Source organism: Pangasianodon hypophthalmus, chromosome 26 (genome assembly GCF_027358585.1).
Source record: "Pangasianodon hypophthalmus isolate fPanHyp1 chromosome 26, fPanHyp1.pri, whole genome shotgun sequence".
NCBI classification, from domain to species: Eukaryota; Metazoa; Chordata; class Actinopteri; order Siluriformes; family Pangasiidae; genus Pangasianodon; species Pangasianodon hypophthalmus.
This window is the reverse complement of record NC_069735.1, coordinates 2,280,640-2,293,624: the sequence shown is the minus strand read 5'-3', so window position 1 is coordinate 2,293,624 and position 12,985 is coordinate 2,280,640. Positions and strand designations below refer to the sequence as shown.

The 12,985-nt window shown below is 36.7% G+C and overlaps 1 protein-coding gene across 1 annotated transcript; it reads left to right on the top strand.

Moving 5' to 3' along the window:
* Positions 1-345: 345 nt before the first annotated feature.
* Positions 346-2,279, top strand: LOC117596168 (macrophage mannose receptor 1-like). Its single transcript, XM_053229657.1, has 4 exons — positions 346-382; positions 773-1,162; positions 1,355-1,699; positions 1,912-2,279. Exons 1-4 carry the CDS (start codon positions 346-348, stop codon positions 2,277-2,279), a joined length of 1,140 nt encoding a protein of 379 aa, XP_053085632.1.
* Positions 2,280-12,985: the final 10,706 nt, after the last annotated feature.

Here is a 12,985-nt window from a genome sequence, read left to right as displayed (position 1 = left end):
ATAGCTCCGGCTGTAATCTGAACAGTAGGTTTATATCAATGCGCTCGTTTTAATGTGTTATTGTTTCTGTAGGGACTTGTATGAAAGATATCTCAGTTATGGTGCTTCGGACAGTGGCGTTTACTCTTTCCATTTTCTTGGTAAAATGACAAAGTTGCATTTTTTTGAGAGACAGATAGACAGAGAGAGAGAGAGAGAGAAGGTGAGGTTAGTGAAGGAATGACTGTATGCCACAGCAATAATGTAAGTGATAACAGGACATGGAGAGAGTCATAGTGAGAGTCATATTGTTAATTCATAAAAAATAATGTTGGAAATGTTTTTCCACTATTTTTACCTACAGATATGGTTCGTCTCATGTCAGTGACCCTACTCTTCTCAGGTCAGTGTGTTCACAAGAATTGTGTGTGTGTGTGTGTGTGTGTGTGAGTGTGTGTGAGAAAGAGAGAGAGGGTGTGTGAATGTGTGTTCATATGTGATTTTGGGCTCTATTTTCATACCAATGCATTAATTTACTGTTTAATTTCAGCATGTAGCTATTTTGGCGATCTTTTGCTATTTTTGTATAGATGCTGAAGTTTTGAGCAGCTTAAAAGTGGGTGTAAAATTCAGAATCTGCTAATGCAGTGGTGTTTTCAAACCCATTTTACTCCAAGAATTTTGCTCCATTTTGCTCCACCTCCTGAAATTCCCTCTTAGCGCAAAAGCAGGGATAAGACATAAGAAGCATAGCGCCACATAATAACAAGTCTCTTTCTCATGTGTTTCACAGTAGTATGTGGTATAGGATCACATATTCCTCATCGCTATCATTTGGTGAATGAGAATAAAACCTGGAGTGAAGCTCAGACTTATTGCAGACAGAAATACACTGATCTCGCCACCATCAACAACATGGAAGAGATGAAGAAGCTGAATCACACACTGAAGACGGAAACTGCAAAGCAAGCTTGGATCGGTCTACAGAGAGAGGGCACTGGGGAATGGCAGTGGTCTCTGGCAGACCAAACTTTCTACAGAGACGGAGACACTTACAGAAACTGGAGGAGTGGAGAACCAAACAATTGCAAGAAAAATGAGTTCTGTGTTGAACTCATTACAAACAATGGCTCGTGGAATGATGAGCAGTGCAATGAGAAAAGACCTTTTGTGTGTTATGAAGGTAAGAACTTACACATATGTAGATGGTATTACAAGGCAAAAACACTTCATGACTTTACAGTAATGAAAAATGTCTCGATGATATGTGTGTTATTAGCTTTCCTTGAATTTTTTTTCTTTTAATGGCAGAAAAGGCAGAAATTTGCTTTAGCCATGAATGAGTTATTTATGATGTGAATTAAATGTCTTTCAGAAAATGACACAAACACTAATAGATACAAATTGATTAATGAGACAAAGACCTGGTATGATGCTCAGACCTACTGCAGAGAGAAATACACCGATCTGGTCAGTGTGAGGAACCAAACTGAGAATGAGGAGATCTGGAGAGTGAGTCAAAATTCAACTAATGAAGATGTTTGGATTGGTCTGTTTAATAACTCCTGGAAGTGGTCAGATCAGAGTAATTCCTCATTCAGATACTGGAGCTCTAACAAACCCAGTGGACATTTGAACTGTACTGCAGTGTCTGTGTCTGAGCAACACTACTGGAGTGATATGAACTGCACAGAAAAGCTCCCATTCATCTGCCATGAGAGTGAGTTACATTACACATATTCAACATGTCTATTTATTTCTTAGTGCACAGGATTATTTGACACCTTTTTAGTTATGTTTTGTGTTTTTTTTTAAAGACTGTCCCTCTGATATATAACACTGATTGCAGAATTTCATACTGTATACATTATAAATGGTGAAGATGTTTGAATGCATAATTATACTACAACTTTTTTCCCCTTGTATGTCCAGATAAGCTGATCCTGATTAAGGAGAATCTGACCTGGAAAGAAGCTCTGAGATACTGCAGGAACCATCATTACGACCTGGTCTCAGTGCGCACTGAGGAGATGCAGCTCTGGGTGAAGGAGGTGGTTCAAAACGCCTCCACTGAACACGTGTGGCTCGGCCTGCGTCACGACTGTGCCCAGCGTATCTGGTTCTGGGTTTTTGGATCAATGCTCTGCTATCAGGACTGGGCCCTGGGGTATGGGACCTGGAATGAAGACTGTAGCCATGTGAAGAGAAGCGGAGCAGTGCAGTCTGGAGGAGAGCAGCAGTGGATCGACCTGCCTGAGAGCTACAAACTCAATTTCATCTGCTCTACCTATGACGGTTAGTCACAGTGCTTTTGTATGCATGTGTTTTCAACAGTTTTTCCTATATTGCAATTAAGTATTAATTGTTGTTTCTTTGTCTCTTTAAATATGAAGATATGTTTTATTAAACATGAAGACTGAAGACAAGCTGTGGTCCATTATCTGTATCCAGCATCAGCAGATCTACAGTACTGTCTCTTTTATATTCCTTATACATTTTTACTATAGCATATCCTCTTTATCCAGATGTTAATTTTTTTAAATATTATATTCAGCAAATTCAACGATGAAAGTAATAACATATATTGTCATTTTCATATTTTTTCAGCATGCTACTTTAACATTTTCCATTCAACTTCCAAACTATTTTAATTTCATAAACAGGTAATTTAGCCGTGTAAACCTTAGAGCATGAACATATTTCCTGAGTATGTTAGATATGTTATACTTGATTTCTACATTAATAAAGGGATTTGTGAGTAATTGAGGTGAAAGATCTTCATTTTCATAGAGTGGTGTGTTTGGTGTCACCAAATATACAGTCTGTTCTGAGTACGTGGATTTAAATTTAAAAAAAAAAAAAAAGTCAGTTAAGGTTATTCTATTTGGAAATAAATGATTTCTTTGTGACTTTGAGCTGAAAATTGTAAATGTAGCTTTTACTGTAACAAATTATTTATACCTTTCCTCAATTCACATAAAAATAAAATAGTAGAAGAGATAGAGAACAGAAGCAGAGCTGACATCTACTAGAACTTTTTCTCTGAACTTAACTCTGAACTTCAACAAAAGTTCAGTATTTGTCCCTTTTGATCCCGAGGACCAGCGGGTCATTTTCGAATCCCTCAGCTCCTGTTTTGAACAAGAATGTGGGTATTGTTTTCAAAAACTGAAAATGCTTCATGACTGAAAGCAAAATATCTCTCTTTTTCTTTCTTTCTTTCTTTTTTTCCCCTCCCACACCTTCATCCATCTCTATGTCTAATTCTGAGCCATTCAGAATTAGCAAACAGTCCCAATTATTTCTCCACCAATGGGGCTCTGAAGACGTCTCCATGCTGTTATTTGTCCACTAAAAGCCTCCAGGTCTCCTCCTCTCTTTACACTCCTGCATTCAGCCCTCACAGTTCATCTACAAGTCATCTCTAATCATAGCATTGTTATGCATTTCTGCTCCGAGACGTTTTGCACAGACGAGAGAGAAGGACAGCAAAGTTCAGTCACTTGGGCAGAGTCCACAGAAAGTTAGATTTTTTTCCCTCTTCTTTCTTAGAGCTTGTGTTTTTTTTTTCCTCTGTCATTTTCAAAAGGAAGAGAGACTGTGATCCGTTACAGCCGCCTCCACCAAACTAAAATGACCTGTGTTATTGTCTTTAATGCTTTCAGTTAGCAAGAACGCATTCTATGTTTTTAGTGTCCTAGGTATTTTATATCTAATAAAAATAAATAAAATAAAATAAAATTATTCATAGACTCAAACTTGAAAATAAAAGAAATATAAAGAAAATTTTTTGAATGTTTTTTTAAACATTCAGTAATTATTTATTAGAAATATATTTAACGCCACCAACTAACTAGTTTCACAATAACAAAATATGTCACAAAAACAATAATTTAAAAAATGGAAAAAATTCACCATCATTTTTCATTATCTTTATTTTATTTTAGAAATAATATAAAATATAAAATAATAAATTTGAAAGGGGATTTTCAAGGACTGTCACCATATTTGCAGCTATGCGCTGTGTGTGTGCGTGTGTGTGTGTGAGTGTGTGTGTGGTGTTTGAACCATTATGCTGTTGAACCGATGTCTCAGGATTTTCATGGCTATATTGCGTGCAGTGATAAGCACTCAGGAGAGATAAGATTGTGTGAATGAGCCTCCACACCTCCTCAATCAGCCATCTATCAGAGTGAGTGTGTGTGTGTCTTACATTTGTCTTACTTTCCCTGTAAAGAACATCCACTGAAGACCTCAGTTATTAATGTGGCTTAAAAAAAATTCTATGCTACACCTAAATCTGCACCTAACCTTAACCTCAGTATTCAAAAGGAAATCTTTTGGTTCTTTTAGTTTAAAAAAAAAAAAAAAAAAAAAAAAAAACACTACTTCTGTCATCCCAGGCCATGCTGTGCACATCACATCTGGTGCTTTAGTTGGCATAATATGAACATTTAGGAGACTTTGACTTTTCCTTGACCTTTTTATCTGAACTCAGCTCGCCAGCTGTGGCGAGTCAGAGTAATCAGTGGAATCCAGCTGTGTGTGATTGAACTGCACTCTGCTTCCGGTCCATATGTATTTAGTGGTTTGGTTTATGCTTTGAATGAAGTAATCTTTGTATGAGACATGTGATGCAGATAGAATGATAACGATGAGTTCTTTTAGGTTCATTTTTAGTAGCAATTAGAAACAGGAAATAAAGATCTAGGGTGAAATTGTAAAGCTCCACTCCATCTACCACCATCCATTGCAAGAGAGCACTTACTGTGAGCATGGTGATTAGACAGAATATAGCTGGAATAATCAACCACTATAATCCCTCTAGGTATGTTGGACCATCTAAAACACACAAACAGCATTTTTACTTCAGTGTTCCCTGGAAAGCCGGGAGCTTGGACTCTTGGTGTTTCTCTGAGAGTCACTCAAGTATTCTCTCTTTCTGTGACTTTCTGCAGTTCATTATTTTCTCTCCCTATTCTCAAAAACAAACCAGATATAAGGCATTTCTTCATGCTACAGCTTTCTTATTCCTGTCTGGTTCACTTGAAAGTTTGGTGAGTCAGGGAACATACATATACTCATTCATTCATTCTTCTTATGGGGGTTGCAGTGATAGCAGGTAGAGAAGGTCAGCACAGACATCTCTATCCCCAGCCACACATTTTAGCTACTCTTGGGGCATCCATATTGATTGTGATTACAGCATACACCAATGACAGAGGAAAGGTGGCCCCATTTTCCCTCCACACAGCACGTAAATGCAGCTAAAATCATAATCTCGAGGTGGACTCACTGACCGTGAACACTGCTTCATCGACCTTCAGTGGGATTAAAATGTCAGCTGATATCAAAAACTCTTTGCTCTTTTATTATTCTTGTGAAATGAGCGTCTTTGGTATTGTATCTGTTCCTGAGCTCTCGCTACAGCCCACGATCTTGTCAATGTCACCTTAAAGGTCGCAGGTAAAAGGGAAAGGCTATGCTGGATAAATTCCTGTCTCATCTGCCTTAATTAAATCAACATTATTACGCAATTGGACCTTGGAATGATGCTCTTTAACCTGCCATGTAGATATCTTAACTCCACTGTAGCTGCCTTCTACTGCCAGTCACCAAATATTTTATCATCTTTTTCACCTAAATATAACCGGAACCTCATAAACGTCATAAATTTCTGTTAATTTAGTAGGCGGAGAACAAGACAAAGGAGCAGCTGATCATCCAAAGGTTTCATAGACAGCTTTTTTTCAGATTTTTAAATGACATCAGAATTTAGCAAATTAAAATAAATTAATAATAATAATAATAATATAACTTTATTGTAACTTGTAGTATATTCAGCAGCAGCTAGTTTCGCTATGTGCATGCATATCTCCTCAGTGCATATTGAATTATATTGTACACAAAACAGATTTCACCAAATCCACCAGAGAATAAGGGACGGTTCAAACAAAACATGGCTGAAAAAGATAAGGCAGTGTAATGGACCATTTGCACCTGGTGAGGAAGGATAAAGCTTTCGGCAACATTATTCTAAAAATGTTGTGGTTATTGTTTTCACCTTGTAAATGAACCTCTGATAAAATCATATCACCCCCTGAAAAAAATAACAAAAGAGAGGGAAATTAATGTCTTTTCAGAATAAGAAAATGATTTGCGCAGTGTAGGACATTGCAAGACACGCTAGCAAAATTATATAATATATTATTTTCATTTATTAAAATCCATACATTCAGTTTATATTGATGCTGGTTGGTGGATGTTATATTTGGAGGTGGACTCATTGGCTGAAATTGTTCATTTTGTGATTGGCCAGAGATGGCCCAAGACCCATCAGGTGTCAGGGTCAGCCAGTGGCATCTGATATTTTGCATCAATAAGCTAGAATTATGTCATAATTGATTGCTAATTACAACAGAAAAGAGTTCACCCTATTGCTGGGGGATTGAATCTCAATGGTGCCACGGCAGTCTATGGCTGGGTCTGATCTCTGAGTCTGTGACATCACATGAGCAGCTAAAAATATGTGGTGGCTTCACATGTCTTGGAGGAAGCACATGCTAGCCGTCATGCTTCATGTTCGGTAGCTGCCATGTGATAGAGCAGAGCTAGCTGGTTTGAAATTGGCAAATGACCACCAAACTAGGAGAAAATGGGGTAAAAATATAAAAAAAATACTCTTAATGAAAAACAGAAAACCCTGTGATTAACACGGTACATCTTTATGAGGTCTGAACCATCTATTAATTGCAATAGTGCATATTTCTGAGTATGGAAGATCATGGGCGCACATCTGCCTCAGTGCTGCGACCTTTTGCTACACCCAGTTTGAGACACCTCTGATGTGCTCATAAACACTCGTCAATGTAAGGGTAGCTACTTCTAAGACCACATTGCTACATTGCTGTCATTCTTACAAGTAAATATGCAAGAAATATTTCCAGATTTGTATGATTTTTTTTTACTCTGTGTAGCTGTATAGATAGCGACCCAAGAATGGAGCTATTAGAGCTTGAGCAGAAGCCAAGTGTGATAAATGGGCCAAGTGTATGCTTACAGCCTCTATTTCTTCCCTTCATTGGCTGAAAGACTAGAAATCATTGGTGCTGCATGTTAATCTGCTCCTCTGTTGCTCTCTGGGAAGTACACATGGACACTTCCATGCATATGAATCTAGGCGAAGAGCCATAACTGGTTGGCCAAGACCAAATTCCAGCAAAGACCCATTCAAAATGTTCAGTGAGCCTGTATAGCCATTCTGTGTGTGAATTGATATACCATGAGTCTACAGAAGGCTAATGTCTAAAATTCCAATCATTTGGAAACATAATACCTTTCATTGTTCCAAAGTGGTTTATGTTAAATCATCTTTGTAAAGTTCTAGCCACAGTTCCTCCACATATTATATAATGGAGCCTGGGTTATTTTAACACAATCAGTTTCTTGGTTTTGATCCACTCTAGTGTAGCTTTAGCAGGATGCTTAGGTTTGCTGTCTTGTTGGAAGGTGAACCTCCTTCCCAGTCTCAAGTCTCTTGCAGACTGGGACAGGTTTTCATCTAGGACTGGCTCAGTCTATCTAGTTTCCCAATCCTTGCTGATGATAATCGTGTGCACAACATGACACTACCACCACCATGCTTCATGGTGAGGGTCTTCTCATTACACATGGCAGTATATTAAATAGCCAAAAAGAAAGAAAGAAAAGAATGAAATAAAGAAGGACAGAAAGAAAGAAATATAGAAGCCTAGAGCTGTTATAGCAATTAATTTTATTGGGGGTTGTAATTTTCTTTTTTTTTATTATTTCAACTGTGCCATTTTCTTTCTTGGCTCATTCCCATATGTGAATTTCAATAATTTTCCTGCTTTTATCAAGCAGTGCATTTACTCTATCTCTTTCTCTCTTCTTATGAGGTCAGTCAAATTGTCCCAAACCTAAAACCCATAAACAGAACTGTAATTTAGCCAAGAGGACAGAGATGGAACCACTTGACTCTCCTCTCATCTCCTCTTCATCCTCTCAATAACCAGCCTTTCTCTGGCTAACATTCACATTGTGGAGAGACAATGTGAGTAATGAGACAGAACAAAGGTTTAAGAGGGTGCTGAGAGAAGGTGATAATCACTGTGGCAGGCTAATAACGCTGTCTCGTTAGCTTCGCTTGCTAGAGTGTAACAGATAGAGGAAGAGAGGGCAGGCTGGGCACTATTATTAACGCAATTAGGGCTTTTTATGAGAAATCAGTGCTTTGTTCTGGCTCAAACCACTTTGCTTCGACTAAACAGTTGAGATGTTATACATTTCAGGAAAATTATATATTATTTCAGAAAGTTTTCATAGATATATTTAATACACCGTAGATTGTATTATGGTTACAGTGGTCTACATTTTGCACATTTCTTGGTATATACTTAGATTCTTACAGTTTTTATAATTGTATTTGGTGTATTTTTTTATGAAGCATCTGAACAGTTTTCTTGTCAATTGTATGAGTATTTTAGTTTAGTTTTGTTTTGTTTTAAAGACTTTGCCCATGTAACATTCTGCAATTTAAGATATCAAGAAAGCCCTTTACCCTGAAATTTCCCATCTCTGCAAATGGATCCACTCACTCACTCACTCATTTTCAGCAGTTGCTTTATCCTGATCAGGATCGTGGTGAATCCGGAGTCTATCCTGGGAACACTGGGTATGAGGTGGATACCATGCTCTATACTTTGCTATGCAACAGGCGTATTATTATTTTTGGATTCTCTAATTACACCATACAATTGAATCATTGAATCAATATCAACTTTGAATCATTGAATTACTGAATCAATATCAATTTTAATTTGAGTTTCTTTAAACCATTTAAGCTCCTGTAATATCCTTTAGACAGCAGGAAATTAACTATGTGACCTTCTGCACTTGATTTGTATTTGGTTTAGATGATGTTCTGTATTTAAGCACATTGGGTCTGAAATAAAATCACGACTGCTGCTTTAATTTTTCGCACATTTACATCTTCACTATTAAAGCGTCGCATTTCATCTAACTTTTGGGTCTGAGTGCTCCTATCTTTGTGAAGAAGTCATAACTACTGACAGCTCTTTGGTGAATTTTTAATTTTTTTTTAAAAGCTTGTCACAGACCTGGCCTTTGGCGAGCGTCTGCCAGTGATTCATTTACAGTATGAGCATGTTGACACGGCTTTTCCTCTGAGAATTTTTATTATGTCTGTGCACCAGCACCATGGAAAAGAAGATTATTCTGAAAGGTGACAGTGTTTTTTATACTGATTCTTCTGGGCCATGCTGTCTAAAAACATGCGCTGATCAAATCTACAGTGTAAAATAACCAGAATAAGGCTACAGTGACTTTCATAAATATTCCTCCTCCCCAATTTATTGGGATTATACTGTATGCCATGAATCTACACAAAATACCCCATAATATTGAAGTGGGGGGAAAAATACAATACAATAATATAAACACACCACTGTTGCTATGAAACCCCTAAATTTATGCTGCTGCAACCGGGTGCCATTAAAAGTCATATAATTAGATGTGTGAATGTGGGCTAAATTGTGGAATGCATGTTAAATTGTGGAATGCATGTTAAATTGTGATATGATCTCAGTGGAAACACAACAGTTCCTGCAGGAACCCAGAGTTTGTTAGAGAACATACCTAAACAAACATCATCATGAAGACCATGGAGCTATCAAAAGTCAGTGACCCAATAAGAAGGGCATTCGTCAGAGAAGCAACCAAAGTTCTAGAAATTCAAATCGAATTTAAACATTCTAAGCATTTAAGCAATAGAGCTTATTGCAAATTTAATTATCCAAATTAGTTTGTTAAATCAGATCCATAGTTCACAGGGAGCCGTGACTGTCCTTCTCAGAGCAGTGGGTGGAGCCATCAGCATCTTCAATACTTCAGTAAACTGTCAGCCTCAATTCAGACCTCTTTTATCCTACATACAGCATAATCATAAACAAATATAATCTTAGACTTTTTATATTTTGCCTGTGACAAAACACTAGAATTTTTGTCTATTTTATATTCATCGCTAAACATTCATTTTAAGAAATGGCCTAAATGAAGTTTATTATTTACAGATTTCTTCTGTGCCTCCCCAAGCTGTGACTGGCAATTCAGAGAAATTTGACGACTCCATGGTAAGCAATATTTATATAGTCTGTATAAATTTTTATAGTTATAAGTCTTCCCTGCCGCTGAGGGATAACTGAGTTAAAGATTTAAGCACATAAGCACAGAATGTATTTTTCATCCTTTTTATGAAAACATGGAGGGTAATATTACTACTACTACTACTACTATTGTGTCTATTGATCCACTGGCTGTACAGGAGTAACTGGTCTTAAATGCACTTTAGACCCTTTTATAAATCTTTTGGCAGAGATCCATGTAGCATTTCTGGGGGAAAATGGAATTATAGTTATTACAAATAGGATTTACTGTATTCACAAATTCCTGTAACATTTTCTTTTGTTCAAAATAGTGGCTTGAGAACAACAAAGAAAACCACATGGTGTGTGAATTCTGGCAGTTCCTGCACTTCAGCTACCTCACTTCAGTTCATAACAGGTCTCAACTACAGATATGACTAGGACAGATTTTTAAAAAAATGCTCTTGCTTTTATTATTTTTGTTTGTACCTGCCAGTGATTTTTTCTAATGAAACAGGTGGTTCTATTTCCCAAAATATAAACAAAGTAGTAGCCTAATTTAAACCACTGCAACCCTGACCAGGCAGTTACTAAGGATGAATGATCTTTGTCTCACAAAATTCATATCTTACTGCTCACTCATGCTTTTCATTATAAATAATTTATTCCTATCTATCTATCTATCTATCTATCTATCTATCTATCTTTGAGAACCTCTAAGACATTAACACTGTTGAAGAAAATGTATTAAGTTGCCGTTTATGCTTTTTACAAAGGGATTAAATCATTTGAGGAGTTTCCATGGACTATTGTGCATTAACATGCACAACTAGTTAAACTCAGCACTTTCATCAACTGAATCCACACACACACACACACACACGCCACTTTCCGAAGTTTACTGTGAATGTAAGAATAACCGTGTTCTTGTTTACACATTTCCTCTGATTCATTCTGTAAAACTAATGATAAACCCTTCTACACCATTCTACCACAACCACTCTATCCCAAACCTTAAAGACCTTCTCCCCTTCCAGAGGTCAGGTTAATTGTATTTTAATCCACTATTAACATAAAGCTATAAATCATAGCCAAGTGCTTCCCCAAGGGCCTGACTGTAATCAAAACACAGTGACCTACAGAGCATGGACAGGAAGAAGCTCGACAGTAAGGCAGGCAGGAGATGTTACGGAGGGAGGAAAGGTCTTTAACCCTACCATCCCTGACACAGCACTTCCTGATTAGGTGTCACAGGGTTTTAGTGTTTTCTGTGACATAGAATACAATGCGACAGGGCCTCATATAGAACCCTGAGGCACTGCCCTGCAATTATGCAGATTAGAAATAAAGCAAGTATTAAGGTTAAAGGATCAGGTACATTCTGCATCATTCACTAATAGTAAAAGAGGAGGGGTTAAAACTTTACTTTTTCTCTGTTGTATAGTCAGGCAAAAACCTGACATGCTATCTCACTGCCAATATATTTTGTATGAAATGTAAGGAATAAAACACTCTGTGTCATGCTGTTATTGGAAACAAAAGTGACTGGGTTGTATAATGAAACAGAGTTACTGTTACCAATCTGATACCACAGCAATTTGCCAGTTTAATGTACTAAAGAACAACGAATACTTTTATATATTTATACTTACATTAAATGTTGTGGAACATCATTATACCGCATGTATATAGCAAAGTATATAACTAAAAATCATTGCCTCACTGGATTTTCTTTTTATCTCACTTGAAGTTAATATAAAAAAAAAAAAAAAAAAAAAAAAAAAAAAAAAAAAAAAAGCACAGCTTGTCATGTTACTGAGAAACCACAAAGCATAAACTTTCTCATGCTGGAAATCTGCTACAAAGCACTGACACTGGTGACTCCTTCCACAAATGTTAAATAAAATATTTCCTTAGAGAAAATGCCACCACATCAATGATTACACTCATTTTTAATACGTTTATGTGCAGTATCCGCTATAAAAATTCAGAAACGATAATATACATATTAAATTTTAATATAATCCTGTGATTTGGAGCTGCATTATTGTCAGAGCTGCTGTTTTATAAAATTAACCAACACCTTCTGAGCAATCCGAATTGAGAATACAACAGTTCTGTGGTGTAAATGATGCTTAATTCCCCCCTTAATTTCATAATATTCAGTGAGAATAGTCCTAGGGGTCATGTATGAGGATCTAGATCATTTGTGTACTGCCATCCTGAAATAATTTTCTGATATGTTACTATGTTATGTGTGGAAATGAAAGATAAATGGAAATGAGAGATTAAAAGACTTGAATGGATACTCACTGAACTATGATTATGTTAAAAAAAAAAAAAAAGCATATAAACAAAGACTGTTTGGGCTGTTTGTTATTCAGAATGAGGCATCATTTATAATCACACAGTGAAATACTGATATACCTGAAATTTAGTTTGATTACTTGAGTAATTGCTGTTCATTTGAACAAGCTGTTGGACTGTGAGGTTTAAGAGAGTATTAATTGTAGGGGAGTAAAGATCACAACACTTGTGAGTGAGGAGAACGCAAAAGCAGTTCTTAAGTGGTCCTTGAAGTTGCACATGAGTAATCTGGGTTAAATTCTGACCCTGGGTTTTGGCTAAAGAGTGGAAACTGATCCAGAGGCAAATTCTAGCAATTTTTGATTTATTTACTTTTATACAGACAAAAATGCACACTGCTTTTGCATCGTTTATAATTCAGATATTTTAAAAAAGACTTTTCAGCCATCACTTTTCCTTATTCCTTATTTTGTTCAAAATATTCTGGGAGAATCGAATTGAATCGAATCATGAAT